The sequence below is a fragment of the Neovison vison genome, chromosome 13 (genome assembly GCF_020171115.1).
Source record: "Neovison vison isolate M4711 chromosome 13, ASM_NN_V1, whole genome shotgun sequence".
Classification (NCBI taxonomy): Eukaryota; Metazoa; Chordata; class Mammalia; order Carnivora; family Mustelidae; genus Neogale; species Neogale vison.
The window spans coordinates 9,710,146-9,726,484 of record NC_058103.1 but is presented as its reverse complement, the minus strand read 5'-3'; the positions used below and the strand labels follow the sequence as shown (position 1 = coordinate 9,726,484).

General features: G+C 50.8%; 1 protein-coding gene across 3 annotated transcripts in view; it reads right to left on the bottom strand.

Moving 5' to 3' along the window:
- The window catches only part of CLMN (calmin), a 105,949-nt gene that overhangs the window by 32,700 nt on the left and 56,910 nt on the right, over positions 1 to 16,339 (bottom strand). For all 3 annotated transcript variants that reach the window (XM_044229752.1, XM_044229753.1, XM_044229754.1), the window contains exon 2: positions 876 to 937. In XM_044229752.1, coding sequence (XP_044085687.1) covers positions 876 to 937 — 62 coding nt within the window. The remainder of the gene's footprint in view (positions 1 to 875; positions 938 to 16,339) is intronic.

The following is a 16,339-nucleotide window of genomic DNA, read 5'->3' as shown; positions in this document are numbered from 1 at the left end:
CCACCGGCTCGGGCTCGGGCCTGGGCTGGTTATCCACTCTCCAACCTGCCTCTCCTCTGCAGCTGATCCTTCTGTCTGTTTCTCAGGGGCTGAAACAGCCACTTTGGTTTTATGGTGACCGTTGTGAGAAGCCTGCAGACAAAAATGCAATCCCAAATTGCCTGGCCCCAGAGTGTCAGAAAGAAAAGGGGTAAAAGAAGTTGAACGTCAAGTTGAATAGAGAGAAGAAGCCACTGGAAGACGTTCCTTCTTGATTTCAGGAAAACCATTTCAGGTCTCAAAAGCCTCTTCCCTCATTGGTAACAGGAGGGGGAATGAGGGTTGTCGTGGGGATTGAAGGAGATGTGTGATGCACAAAGCCAGAGGCACCCAAAGGGGCAGGTAATATCGTTGGGTCAGTAGCGATATTCTGTGATTAACAAGGGAATCTGGCTTTGTTAAAAGGTATTGAGTTCTTGCATAAATCAATCCAAATACCTACAAATGATGCTCACACAGAGGGTCCCCTACTGTCCCCCTAGGACTGGAAGCCCAGCCCTAGCCCCACCCCGGGTCCCTCTGTTTCATGGAGGCATCTGGGGTGTTCGACAGTGAACGTCTTCAAACATGCGCTCACTGATTCCTATTTAAAGACAGACCCTTTCCTTCCGCAACTGGACTGATCGCCCCATGAGGGCAGAACCCTGTCTTAACGTCCGTGTTCCCAACACAGAGCTGGACACTGCAGTGAAATGTACTTAGCAAATGTTTAAACGAACACGTGAAAAAAGCAACAGCCAAAAACACCGAGCTACCCCTTCCCTCCCACCACGCTCCTGCATTGCCCACTCACGGATGAATCGGTCACCAAACGAAAGCCCAAGAGCCCCGCTTACCTTCTCTAGATGCAGGTTTACCCAACGCGTGAAGGTCCTCTTCTGCACATTTTCCCTTTCGACTGAAAACAAAGAAATGCCATTAGCTGGGTGAAACAGAATACGGGCAAAATGCTGCTCTCCTCTTCCCAAGAGGGGTTCCAGGCGGATGGCAGACGGACCCCAGCGTGCCCTTGTATAAGGGAAGCCCTTCCTGGAATGGGGTCCTCGACGGCTTACGTGGCACCTGGAATCCACTCTCCCCCAGCCCAACCTCACAGCCCCTTAACGAGAATAAATAACCACGAATTCAGACACACGGAAAATGTTCTTTCCGGTAGGAAAACAGAGGCATCTGCCCAACATCACACAACCAGTGAGGTTATTCCCATTTTACTGATGATGAAACAGAGGGACAAACCGCTAATACGCAGCCAAGCTGGGACTCGGCAGCTGGATTCCGTGCGTTTCCCGCTGGCTCCTGAGCTCTGCAGGGTTAGCTGGCTTGGTACCCTGGGACCCTGGGACCCCAGGACACCCCCCCGCCCCCCGCCCCCCAGCTTAGGCTGCTGCGCCCCTCAGGAAGCTTCCTTGAAATGTCTGAGCCAGAAGACTCCTGAGTTACTAAGTTCTGGATTTCAACACATTGGAGGAACATATCACATATGCTTAAAACCATTCCATGTTTCTTTAGCATTAAGAAAATGGGAGGCAATTTATCTCCCGAGGGAGCCAAGGGGCTAGGGTTCTCTGTAACCACTATGGTTCTTTTTCCCTCTCAGCCTCATTATTAGGTGGATAGTGCTGCCCATAAATCAAATTTTAATATTGTGGCTTTCAATCTTTTTAATTGAAGAGCCGGCAGACAGTAATTATGCACATTAACTGCTGTTTTCTCATTTTCCTCCTTTTCTGTAAGGAAAGGTCACTTAGCAAGCAGGCTTAAGAATTAAAGATCTAATTCCAGTAAACTGTGTTTTGTGGGTAGAAGAGGAGGAAAGGAAAAGAAGTTGATAGAAATGAGGGAGGGAGGGAGGGAGGGGGGCATTTGCTGAGGGCCATGGGCTACAGAGACTCAGAGTTTTCCAGAAGACTGGGGCACACCCTGCCCCCAGCCCCACGTGGGACCTTTCTGCCTCTGCAGTGTTTGACATGGTATGGGTGTCCCATAGCTTGGCGGCCATTTCTCTGTTGATGGCACTTGGCAGTTTCCGGTGTTTCAGCGTCACAAGCAGTGTGGCAGTGCACATCCTTGTGTAAGTGCCCTTCTGAGGGGTTCTCTGGGCACAAGCGTATGAATGTACGTCTCATGCCTGACAACTGAAAGTGCAACCGCAGGGCTCAGTGGTGGGCACATTTAACATTTTAATAGCTACTTCTAAATTGCCCTCCCAAAAGGCGGCCCTGGTTTATACTCCACCCCCCCACCTGTCTTTAAACAAGTTTATGGGATTGTAAAGTATTTACACACACATTCAAACACTCAGGCTGGTTTCTCCATATGGCTTCAGAGAGAGCAAAGTGCGTCCCCTGAAACAGAAGTGCATTCAGTGAAAGCCTGAGAGAACCTGGTTTGGACTGTTGGTTTAACTACGTGGAAGGCTACAAAAGAGGAACTGGGTGTCTGTTAGTCTATGTATGCCTCATGTATCCATCCAGCCACCCATTCGTCTGTCCATCTATCCATCCTTGCAATTATCCATCCATCCAACCATGTATCCATCCATCCAATCATACATCCTTCCATCCATCCACCCATCTTTCCGTCCGTCCATCCATCCATCCATCCATCCATCCATCCATCCATCCATCCATCTTTCCACCCAACCGTCCATCCATCCATCCATCCATCTTTCTACCCAACCACGTATCCATCTATCCATCCATCCAAACATGCATCTATCCGTCCATGCATCTATCCATCTAACCAACCTTCCTTCCTTCCTTCCCCCCAACCAAGTATCCATCCATCCATCCATCCGTCCATCCATCCATCCATCCATCCATCCAACCATCCATCCATCCACCATGTACCCATCCAACCTTCCATCATTCCACCCTCCTGGCTGATATTTAGTCAGTGATCATTACATGCTAGGAACTATGCCAGACCCTGTGGGCAAAGTCAGAGATAAAGAACACATTCATGGTGGGACTTCTGGGTGGCTCAGTCTGAGTGGCTCTGCCCTTGGCTCAAGTCATGATCTCAGGGTCCTGAGATCGAGTCCCGCATCAGGCTTCTTGCTCGGCAGGGAGCCTGCTTGTCCCTCTGCTTGCTGTTCCCCCTGCTTGTGCTTACTCTCCCTCTCTGACAAATAAATAAATAAATAAAATCTTTTTAAAAAATCACATTCATGGAATCTGCACTCCAAGAATTCACAGCTAAGCAGGAGAGAAAACATGGAAGCTAAAAGGCACATATGAAGACAAAATAAATTAACAAGTTTCCAGGGCTGATAGGGATGAGAGGAGGTAATTTCAGACCCCGGGGGGTACTCCTCCAGGGGTCCTAAGAGGATCCCACAGTGGAAGTGAGACATGGAGGGGGCTCCTGCAGGCAAGGGCAGTGTCCCAGCCCTGCCCTGTCCCACAACCAATCTCGGGGAGGCTTCATTTCCCTTCCAGCCATGGCCTGTGGGTGAATCTTAGCACAGATTAGCTTGGACAGCAAAGCTGACCCACAGGAGGGCAACATGATGACAGAAGACACCAGGGGACCATGAGACTAAACCACAAATAACAGATGAGTCCCAAACTGAAATAGGGTATGGAGACTATCATTTCTGGACCTGAAACTGGGACACATTGCTCAATACACAGGAGGGAGAGAGACTGTGCAAATTTAGCCTGCCCCAGAATATCCCCTGTGAGGCACACACCACTAGCTGTGCAACCTTGGGCAAGTTCACGACGGCCAATATACCCTTGCCTCAGTCTCCCCTCTACAGGAGGAGGAAAACTGTGCTTCCTCACAGGCATGCGGAGAAGATTCAAAGGCATCACCCCCACAAGGCTCCACCGGCAGCTGCTAAGGGAGGGCCACCTGCCCAGGCCTCACGGTCACACGGCGCACCCGGGACCCGCAGTATTCCGTCTGCCGTCTCGGCACCAAAGTCTGACGCTCTTTCATGACCTTCTCCATTTCGAGATACCCTCCCCCACCCCACAGACTCGTTCTACTGCTGGCCTGCCAAGACTCCATAAACTTTATATAGTTTCCATAAATCCCGTGGCCCCTTTTTTCCTCCGCACCTATCACGTTGTAAAGGTGTAGGGAGCGATTTCTCTGGAAGGGGTCTGGCCTTTTCACGGAGTGTTTGTGGGGCCCAGAGAGGGGGTGCCGGGTAACAGCAGAGCAATAACAGAGCTATAAAAGCACCATCTCCAGGCCTGCCTGGCTGCCCCAGGTGCCCCAGTGTGGGGCAGGCTGGAGGAGGAGGAGGAGCTCGCCAGCCCCGGGACCCATGGGAGAAAGGCAGAAAGGGAAGCCCAAGCTTTGGGCACAAAGCCACCGTCCCGAGTCCCACCCGCCACCCCTGGAGTGACTCTAGCCCCCTGCTTTGCCAAGAATAGACAATTTCAGGGGTGCCTGGGTGGCTTAGTCGGTCAAGTGTCTGACTCCTGATTTCGGCTCAGGTCATAATTTTAGGGTCATGAGGTTGAACTGAACCTGCTTGGGATTCTCTCTCCCTCTATCCCATCTCACCCACATGCACACACACTCGCTCTCTCTCTAAAAAAAAAAAGAAAGAAAGAAAAAAAGAATAGGCAATTCCAAAATGTGACCTTTCTCCCTTTTCAGGCCACCAGCGGCTGGTTCAGGAGTTGGGAACCATAGAAAGAGGGATGTTGGCTTGGGAGTTAAAATAGATTTATATTGTAGCCTTCTTCCCCTATGTCCACACTTCCCTTAAAACTACTTCCTCTCTAACATTTCCTCTGTAATATCTCTGCTCTTCCTCACCCAAGAGAAAGGCCTGATGGTTTATCTGTCTATAAGCACATGCTCGTAATAAGAAAATTAAAATACAGGAAAGCATAGAGAAACAGATCTAAAATCTGTTGTTGAAATCTTATTACATCCAGAGATCACCACTATTGATAATTTACTGATTATCCTTCTAGAACCATGTGCGCACACACACACACACACACACACACACACACACACAGCTAAAGCATGAAGATACTCACGTATGCAACTTTAATGTGATCAGCGAATGCCTCGGTGTTTCTCAAAGTATGGCCCACAGATGACTCACACCAAGACCTTCCAGGGTGACAGTTAACACGCTAATTAATTCCTGGACTCCACCCAAGACCTCCGGACTCACTCTTTCTGGGGCCTGGGCCTGAGCTCTTGCATTTAATCAGCTTTGCTGGGTGACCACGTGGTACACTTTGAGAACCTGGATCTAACTGGAAAGAGACTATTGGCACAATCTCTTGGTTCTGTTTCAGGCAGTGTCTGGCATGCACCAGACTGTCGCTTGGCATGGAAGGAACAGGCCGTCTGGAGCCTGGTACATAGGCGGCACCGGAGACCAAAGACAGGGGACACGGGTACGGTTCCCAGCTTGTCTTCTGGCAACAGGCAAAAAAAAAAAAAAAAAGGCATTTCTTTTTCCTTCATTGTCCAGAGGGCTCTTCCTGAGAGTGCCTTTAGTCCTGAATTCATACACCTCTCTGACTCCCCAGTAGATGAACCAGAATTTACTAGAAGGACTGCAGACCAGAACTCCCATAGGGGGCCTTCACTGTAATGTCCATTCAGACGTGTCAGCCGGGAGCATTTCTTTCCAACATCAGAGGCACTGCCTAGTGAGAGGCAGGAGGCAGACAGGCAGGCTGAGGCCTCATCGCTCTCCTCCTCCGCCAGGCTGCTGGGCTCAGTGCTCCACACCCACCTCCAGGAAGTCCTCCGGCTTTCCTGCAGCCCTGGCCCTACTCCCCACGCTGGGCAGGCCCTATATGGGCTGAAGTCCCCTCATAGGCCTGGCTCCTGGCCAGTGCTCAAGCAGTGGGGTGCCTCTGTCCCTGTGGGACATCTGGCAGCACCTGGGGACGTTTTGATTGTCACGGAGCAGAGGGGTCGACTGGCATCTAGCGGCTTGAGGCCAGGGACGCAGCTCCACACCCTAGCGTGCTCAGGATGGCCCCTACCACAGGACAGATGTATCCAGCCCTGAATGTCAGCAGCGCTCAGGGTGAGAAGGCCTGGGTGGGGGGTGCCTATGGGACGCCCCCAGCCGGCTTCTGTCTCAGCCTTCCTGCCACAGAATACAAAGAAAAGCTCCAGCAAACGAGAGGTCTGCTGCTATCTTCCCAGAGAGACTGTTTACCCATCCATAGAATGGGGCTCATGATACCTACGTCATGGGGTCGTGAAAGTCTTAGCCATTGCAGAAGCGCTTCCCACAGCGTGTGTGTGTGTGTGTGTGTGTGAGAGAGAGAGAGAGAGATGCATGGCAGTGACTCTTCAGGTCATCAGGCAGCTGGGGAGAGGGTGCAGGAGGGGACAGACAGGGGCAGGGGCAGTGGCCGTGATGATAGGCCTTCCACGGGGCACAGCATTCGAAGGGCTCAGCCCAGAGCAGGGCACGCGGCACTGCGGAAACCCAGCTGTCCCCATTACTGCTTACCTCCTGGCGTGTGACGCATGTCGGGAACCAGACCTGCCTGTCCTCACCGTTCACGGCCCCTCACGGGCACACGTGCTCCTGTATCCTTCAGGCCTTTAGCAAGTCCGGGACACAAGCTCCTTTTTACAAGTCAACCTGGCGGTCGTGGAGGCCGCTCCTTTCGGTCTGGTCAGCGCTTGGGAGGGGATAGCAGTGGCAGTGGGGGGCGCATGGGGTCACATACCCAGGACTGGGACAGCAAGGGCATCTGGCTAAGGGGCGCTGCTACCCGGGCTATGGCTGGTGGGCTCTGCCTGTCTCCAGTGGGAGAGTCACCCACCCCTTCTGTCCAGGGGCAGGCAGGTTGGTGGGAGGGCCCCACACTTTCCTATCGTTACTTCTATTTGGCGCAGGGGTGGGTTCCTAGCATGTGGCCGCTCCCATCCGCCAGGCACGGGACAGATGGCCACCTCAGCTCCAGGGGACAGCTGCAGCCCCCACCGGGGACAATCTCCAGGGCTTCCTCTGGTAATAATCTGATCCAGAAAGCCTTCTACCAGCAGCCTCCTGAGAGGCTTACACAGACTCTCCCATTCCTGCCAAATATTCTTTTTATCCATGGCTCAGACCCGCTCTCAACTGAAGTGTCCTCCTTGGCTCACATCACCCGTGCCACCCTCCTCTGTCGGCTCAGGCTGGCCCGGAGGATCTTAAACAGAGACAGAGAGACAGCTCCATCTCTCTGGTCTCCCCGTGGACGGCCAGCAGCCCATGCAAGGACACGTCTCGCCCGCCCCCACTCCCAGAAGCACCCAGAGAAGCCAGTGCTCCGGCAGATCCCCCCAGCCCCCAGTCCTGCTGCTGCTGGACCCCCGGGAGCTCTCGGCCACCCCGTCTGGCCGTGGTTTTGCTCCTTTCCCGTCTTTCAACACCTCCCAGAAACACAAGCTCATTACATGGCCCCATGCTGGTTCACTTGAGAAATAAAACTCAGAAACAAATTAAACGGCAATTTCTTTTTCAACAGGAGAGAGGGGCCAGGCTTCAGGAACACCAGGCCAGCATTCCTTGGTTCCGACTCCCGGGGGCCACTTCCCCCCACCGGCTCTGGTGGTATTAAAGCCAAGGCCTCCATGTGGTTTTGCACCCACACTGATTTTGCATTTAATTTCCTTTGTTTTTTTTTTTTGAATGTTTGCTCTGACCTGAGTTCCTTTTATCAAGACTTTGGTAGTAAAATGCAAAACCCTCCTTGGGACCACAGGCCCAGCAGCACGCAACTTACTATTGCCTAAGTGTGCAGAGAAGTGGCAGGCCAGAGCTGGCCGAGCGCGGTCACCCTCTCTGTGGCTCCCGCCTGCTGGCCTCTGTCCCTTGTGCAGGCGGGGGACGCGCCCAGGGGCATCACAGACGGAGACTACCGGCGACCTGCTCCAGCTGGTGCAAACCAGTGGTCTTCCCAGTTTGCACCACTAGAGACTCGAATAAAATTGCCAAGCTCATTCTAACTGGGGACTCAAATCCAATTCTCTCACAGGTCCCAGAGGCCACCAATTAACATACCACGTCCTGCCCCGCCATGCCCCTGCTTCTCAGCTGCTCCAAAACCCATAACCCAGGGCTCCACAGAGCTAGTCCCAATTACACACCAAATTAAGTTTTAAGCTATATATATATATATATATATATATATATATATATATATACTGCCTGTAACAGAAATAAAAAAGAAAGCCGCTCTAGTTTTTCTCTGTGAGCGATTCTGTCTAACCTCAACGCTAAACCTCAGTCCACTTTTATGATGATGGATGACGCCAGCCAGTCATAAAAACCTAAGCTTGGGAAAGGGATTTTTCACATCGACCCAGATGGACAGACCAGGGTGACATGACCAGTCCAGGCGGACCACCCTGACGTGTCCGGCTGAAGGCGAGATGGGGACCGAAGGAGCCCCGCATGGATCATTCATGCACACACCCCTCCAGAACGCAGACAGTAACGATGACACTCAGCCATGGGTAGTAAGACGGGGACCCTGTCCTGACAGCTCTGCAAGGACGGATGGAGAGGGGGAGAGAAGGAGGGAAGGATTAAAAAAAAAAAAGGGAAAAACGGTAGAGAAATATTCTCTTCACACAGCATGGAGGCTCACCTCAGGAAACTCCTGACACCGAGATCCTTGGGAAACTGAACTCTGCTATATTTTTATTTTTATTTTTTTTTACACGAGTGTTTTCGTGACAGTATTCTGTCCTCTGAATACTGAGTTAACTTCTAAGGCAGTGTTTTCTGAACCACATTCTGTAGACTACTAGTTTTCAAAGGCCTCTCAAAAGACGAGTCCAGGGGCACCTGGGGGGCTCAGTGGGTTAAGCCTCTGCCTTCAGCTTGGGTCATGATCCCAGGTCCTGGGATCGAGCCCCGCATTGGGCTCTCTGCTCAGTGGGGAGCCTGCTTCCCTCCCTCTCTCTGCCTGCCTCTCTGCCTACTTGTGATCTCTCTCTGTCAAATAAATAAATAAAATAAAATAAAATAAATTAAAAAAAGGAGCTCAAGAAGTCTGGGAAATAGCAGTCTATTAAAGGTTGTGAGAAGTCCCGCAATTAAAAAAAAAATTCTTTAACTTGTTCAAAACTAAGCTCGCTTGAAGCCAGACCACTCTTCTGCATAAAACTGATCACAGCTTCCTTGTAGACGTCTGCTTTGCTAATAGAGAGAGATGTTCATTAATGAGGGACGTCTCTCTCCACCGGGTCCTGACAGCCAGTGAACCGGGCAGCCACACGTCCTGGGACAGACTAGCATGTGTTTGCCAAACTCTGTTTCCTTTTCCTCTTGGGCACATAGCCAAACTATACTTCCCAGCCCCCTCCTTGCAGGTGGCGGGGGCCTCACGACTGGGTCCTGGCCAGTGGCATGTGGGTGGGTCCAAGGTAGGCCACTTTCAGCGCAGGCGCGGGTAATCCGCCACGCTTTGTGACCACTACACAAGGACGGCTCCAAGGACACAGAGGATGACAGGGCCATAGGAGGGAGGGAGCCGGCTTTGTGACCACTATTCAAGGACAACCCCAAGGACACAGAGAATGACATGCCACAGGAGGGAAGGAGCCTGGACTCCCAATTCTCCCCTTGGACAAGGATCACCCAACGACACCACCCAATGAGGAATACCACGGTCGGACCACTGAGTGAGTCAGAAACACGCTGTCCCTGTGTTAAGCCACAGGCATCCTGGGATTTTTGCTGGGGACCCACCTGTCCTAGCAAATACCTGTCACAAGTGAGAACCGGGCTCCCCAGGAAGGAAGGGAGGAAGCCCACATTTACTGTTTGTTGCCGGCACAGTGAGAATCAACTGACACCCGCCATTCAATTGTCCTAGCGCTCGCTCCCCCGAGGGGAGCAACAGGGCTTCGGGCGTGGACGAGGACACCGAGTCCTGCACACTTGGCAGTCGAGCCTGGAGAAGACTCTAGCGCAGTCACCGTAAGCCAAGACTCTCCCCGCGGCGTGGCGCTGGGCTGGGCAAAACCTGTTTCGTACCCGGGTACGGTCAATGGTGGAGTAACGGCCGACCTAGTATTTTATCCCCAAACGGATCTTCCCAGGCCTCATGAGAAGAATTAACTTGACTGCTTGGGTTCAGCTTTTTTTTTTTTTTTTTTTTTTTTTTAAATTTAAAGGAGATGAAAAACATTCCACTTCATACAAATGACCTTGATTTGCATTTTTAAGCACATCTGTCTTTAATAAACCCCGCACCTGCCCTCACATACTGATGCTTTCAGATACAAGCAAAGGCCGATCAGCCGTGGGAATCTCGAGAATTAGGGCGTCCCACTTCCCTGGGTCATCCAGGATCCGGGGTGGGGGGTGGGGGGACCCCAGGACTCGGGATGTTCAGGGCTAGAACTGGGAAAGTTTCCAGCACACTGGGATGAGTTGGTCATCCTGGCCGGTAGACACAGTCTGAGGCCGGGCGGATGGGGAGAGGCAAGGTGGTTAATACTTGCTTTACATGCGAGGGAGAAAGCAAACTGTGAAACCCCCATGTACAGCTTTCCCTGCTAACAGAAACGGACACCAGCGTGACTCTAAATTCCTACCGTGAGCAGGACAGGGAGGGCTGGGACCTACGACGAGGGGTTGGGGCTGGATGTGGCACCAACATTCCATGTTAATTAGCAGGAGAGAGGCCAGGCTGCCTGCGCCGGGGTCCAGCCACTGAGCTGTGCCAACATGACGAGGACGACTGCTTCACACGACACTGGCTCCTGTTAGACATGCGTTGGTTTGAAAGCAGACCACAGTTACCTCCCGACACAGACCATCCAAATGGACACTCGCGTGCGTCCGTGTGCACACAAGGGCACCTCCAACCCTCTTCAGGCATATTGAGTCCCCAAGGATCCCAGAAGGATTTTAGTGTGCCTGTGCCACAGACACATGGTTGGGACCCAACGGCTGCACTCTGACATTGAGGTCAAGGTTGGATCATTGTTATGGGTACGAATCCTGCAGAAAGGCAAATTCCAGGTCTGTAATCTTAAAAAACAAAACAAAACAACCCAGAGACTAGACATGTGATTCTCAACCTTGGCACACATGACAGTCACCTGAGGAAGCGTTAAAATATAGAGATGCCTAGGCTCCACTCCAGACTAACAGAACCCAGTTCCCTGGGGGCAGGGCCCGGGCATCTGCATTTTTAAAGCTCCCCAGGTGATCGTGACGCTGAGCCAGAGCTGAGAGCCACTGCTCTGGGCCAAGAGTTGGCAACTTTTCCTGTCAAGGGCCAGACAGTAAATGTTTTAGACTTTGCAGGCCACGTGGTCTCCAGCAACTAGTCAACTCTGTGGTCCTGGCGGGAAAGCAGCCAAGACAGTACATAAATGGACATGACTACGTTCCAATAAAACTTTATTTATATGAACAGTGGGCCGCAGTTTGCTAAGCCCGGCCCTGAACTCCACTGGCTCCTCCTCCTGATTCAAGCAGCCATCCCGGGTCTTAACGGTGGCCCAACCTCACAGCGCAACTTTGTTTTTCAATTATGTTCAGGTAGCCACTGTGTAGTACGTGATTAGTCCTTGATACAGTGCTCAGTGACTCATTAGATAAATATAACAGCATGTGCCCTCCATATCCACCGCCTGGTTACACCGTTTCCCCTGCCCTCCTCCCCTCTGAAACCTCCAGATTTTTTCTCAGGGTCCACAGAAGCTCATGGTTCATCTCCCTCTCTGATTTCTCCCTCTTTGTATTTCCCTCCCTCCACGCTATTGCTTACGATCCACATATGAGTGAAACCATATGATAATTGCCTTTCTCTGCTTGACTTCACTCAGCATAATCCCCTCCAGTTCCATCCATGTTGATGCAAAAGTTGGGTCTTCATCCTTTCTGATGGCTGCGTAATATTCCATTGTGTATATGGACCACATCTTCTTTATCCATTCATCTGCTGAAGGGCATCTCAGCTCTTTCCACAGTTGGGCGACTGTGGACATTGCTGCTATGAACGTTGGGGTGCACATGCCCTTTCTTTTCACTATGTCTGTATCTTTGGGGTAAACACCCAGTACTGCGATTGCTGGTTTGTAGGGAAGCTCTATTCTTAACCTCCACACTGTTTCCCAGAGTGGCCGCACCAGCTTGCATTCCCACCAACCATGTAGGAGGGGTCCCCTTTCTCCATATCCTCGCCCAACACTTGTTGTTTCCTGTTTTGTTAAAGTTTTGCCACTCTAACTGGGGTGAGCTGGTATCTCATTGTGGTTTTGATTTGTCTTTCCAATGGCTAGTGATGTGGAGCATTTTTTCATGTGTCTGTTGGCCATTTGTATGTCTTCTTTGGAGAAGTGACAGCCCAACTTTTAAAATTCACGTTGGGGCTTCAAGAGCGGGGTTTTGTTTGCATTCTATTTGCTGTCATAGGAAAATAAAACAGCAGTGGTGGAGTGCTTTGGGTTGGTGGAGTGGCAGGCAGCTGGGGAATAAAGGCCGAAAAGGAGGGGCACCTGGGTGGCTGAGTCGGTTGAGCTGGCCAACTCTTGGTTTCAGCTCAGGTCATGATCTCGTGATCGTGGGATCGAGCCCCTCGTGGGGTCCACTCTCAGTGGGGAGTTTGCTTCAGATCCCTCCTCCCTCTGTCCCACCCCCTCCCCCAAATAAAGAAAATCTTTAAAAGAGAGAAAAGCAGAAAAGCTGAGTGTTTAGTGCCTGCAGATCAGAGAATACCTTCTCTCCTCCCAGCACTAACTCCAGTAAGACAACACTCGGGCAATCACGCTTTGATGTGATTCTTACCTTTTCTTTCCTTGTTCAGCTACTGGCCTTTTCCAAGACAAATTGGTCAGAGCACCTACTCCTTCCTCGCCTCACCCCTTTGTCTGAGGAACCCAAGGGAGCAAGAGGAAAAACCACCCCAAATAATCATCATTGATTTTTTTTCTCTTCTTCTGTAATGTTTAAATGGAAATGAGTAAAAAAAAAAAAAAAAGAAAGAAAGAAAGAAAGAAAGAAAGGCTACCTCCTTCTTGTAGGCAAAACTTCTCAGTAGATTAAATTTTGTTCAAGGAGAGTAATCGTGTTCCCCATTTTCTGAGCTCCACGAGGAACCCAGAATCCCTCCGCTCATCAGATCATTCAGGAACCTGGTGTTCTGATTGGAAAGGTTCTCAAGATTACCGAGGCAAGCTTCCCCGCCAGCACTGGCATTATTAAGGCAGTCATCCAGAGTCTACTTGAATGCCTCTCAGGACGAGGCACTCAGCACTTCTCCAAAATCAGGCTCCCATGATCTTAAAGCTGTCTTTCGGAAAAGGGCAAATCCAATAAGGGTACAACAGTTAGGGAAGGGAGAGGAAGTCAACGGGCCTCCGTTTGACATCAGGAAGGCAGGCCATCGGAGGTGACCAACAGCACAATGGGCTACCTGGAGAGGCCCAACATTTCCAGTCCTTCAAATCTTCGCATTTTAGAAAGTAAAACTACACTCGTGCTCGCCAGCAGCTGATTTCAGTAGAAAGCGTGGTAAATGGTTTTCAGGCTGCCAAAAAAGCCAGTGAGCTGGAAGAAGGCTTTGTTCCCGCACTTGAAAACGATTCCCTTTCCTCCATCCGGACATGCTGCGACAACTCTCCTTGTCACAGATTTCTTCGGGGTGAATCTGTATTTGAAAATCAATCTGTGTGCTTATGCAGGAGATGAAAACACAGGAGTCCACCCAAAAAAGGGACAGATCCTGTCATGAACAGCTTCTTACAGAAAGGTGCAGGGGCTGCTGGAAAAACTCACATTTTCCTCACTGGGGGCAAGAAAAACCTCACAGCCCGCGGAGTTTCCTTTACTGCTCTGCTGCCGGGAAGTTCTTTACGAAACCTGAAGTCCAAGTTTCACGGATGAATGGGGCCGTGGCCCACGTAACCTGGACACTAACTTTCACCCCATGTTTACGAAGATATTATCTGATGCAGCCTCTTTTGTTGATTTTCTTTTTAAATCTGTTTTACGGAGCAGGTAAGCCCCCTTGAGGGTTTTTGTTCAAGAAGGTAGGGTATCCTCGGTGAAGGCATGAACACGTGAATGAGTAACTCCGTTAGCAGAAAGTGTCTTGTACATCACTGTTGCCCCCGCTATGTGAGAGCAGATGTTTGTCGACAGTGGAAAATCCACGTACCAGCCTGCTCCTTGCCCCGGCCTCCGAAACCACCACACCCATCCCAGTACGGCCTGGATCACTCACTTTCCAACTGCAACCTTGACCTTCAGCCTGCCCATCTAACCTCCCCAGAGTGGCTCTAGGAAAAAATCCAGGTCTTCTCCCGTTTTGTACCTGCCCCCTGCAACTCCCAGTCTCTGCTCACTGTTTCTGGGAGCCACAACCTCAGGCAGATCCGACGGGATGGAACCCAGAAAGTTCGGGGGAAGATTTCCAGGAATCAGTGTGGGGACCAGCTCACCAGGGCGGTGGCCCTGAGGGAGTAGATCACTGTGGCTGGGTCTGACCTGGAATCCAAGTCCACGGGCTTGTTTGCAGCACTGGGCTGCCATGAAGGGATTTCTCCCAGGCCAGCATATCTGGTGCATGGGTTCCGGGAACATAAGGACAAGCCTGACGGCAGAATGCCCCCCAGCTGCACACAGTGGCCAAGGGCCACCTCTGGCCCATGTTAGCATTTGGCACTTGGCTTAAATGAATGGCCAATGAAGCAGCTAGGTCTGATGGACTCTCAGGAAGACGTGGGATACCATGCCGTGCAGGCCCATGTGCTTAAAGGAAACTTCACTTCAAGAGTTTTTGGCGGTCCGTTTTTTACGGCTTAAGGTGTGAAGTCTTTAGGGCTCACACCATGCATGCCTTGTCTCTTTCTTCTGACCCTGTGAACCCATGGGGGATGTGTACTATCACTGGGGTGCATACCCCCGAGTGCTCTGCCCGTTGCTTTGGGTGGTAAGGGCAGTGGGACCCTGGAGGCCAACTCAGATGGGGACTGAATCCTGTCTCCATCCAGCTGGACCCTGAACGGAGTGGATGGCCCAGAAGCCATCAGCTGCCGTGTAGGCGGGAGGGCACAAAAAGAATAATCAGGAGAAAGATGGAGCGAGGCAAAGCATGCAAAGGACAGTCCTGTTTCAGTCTTTTCCTGAGGCCCTGCTACACCCGGGCCTTTGGACTCCGTGGGGCGGCTGTCGTTTTCTTAATGCAGTATTTTAGCCTCGTCACACTCTCATGGGTTTCTGCTGGTTACGGTTAAAACCATCCTCACTAACTAACCTCCTCAACAAACAAAGTACAAAGAAGAAAGAGATGAGGGAAAACCTATGGATTAAGCAAGGGTTGAAGGCTTAGGAGACACCAGCCCATTGCCATGTAGGGCCCTTCTCTGCATCCCGATTCAAACAACCTTTTTAAAAACAAAATAACTGTGTTCTGAAAGTTCAAAAACAGAACTAAAATAAATTCTTGGAAAACCAGAAACAGCCAAAACGAGAGAAGGAAGAAATAGAGACTTCAAATAAATCAACAGATGTTTAAAAAAAAAAACAAAACCCCACAGCAAAGAGCCCTTACCAAGAACATCCCTAATTCCCATTTCACAGATGCACTACCAAGGTGGGGACAAGTGAGGTCATCCCAGCCGGGAAGAAACGGAGCCGGGTTTCACATCTAAGTCTGGCCCCAAAGCGTGTGGTCCTAACTATGACACTTCTCCCACCCTTGCCCTCCACCAACTCAGACTCGCTGGTAAACCAGGACGGAGATCATTCTAGAACATTCGTGGAATATTCTAGGTCCTTAATTTAGGTCAACACCTCCGGCCACACTGCCTGCCACCTTGGTAGATCCCTCTGCAAATGGATGCGTATTTTGGGGATTTTCAAGGTCACATTTTTACTCAGTTCTTCTACAAAGAACCATGCCTCGGGCCCAAAAGAACCCGAAGTGAGAAAGTCCGAATGCTGCAGAACGGCTTCCCCGTGGGGACAGGCCCGCAGGTGGAGAAAGCTGCCGGAGAAGGACTCTGCTTTCCTTATAAGCCTGTCTGTGTATTTTACCATTTGAGCCATGTGCATGTATTTGGGAGGAATTTTAAGTTTTACTTTAAAAAACCTGCCATGTACTCAACCCCGTGCAGAGCACAGTGTTTCTGATCTTCTGTCCTCCAGACCATCGGGGGGAAATATTTACAAACGTAATATTCGACAAAAGGATTTCCTGTTTATAAAAGATACCCAGAACAGAAAAAACTGGAAAAGTCAATAGAAAAGGGTCACACGGGTGAATTATTCCCAGACCGCTTCTTTCCTTCCATTTTTGCCTTCTGCATGAGTTTTCATTGTGCTCACTTGTGTTTT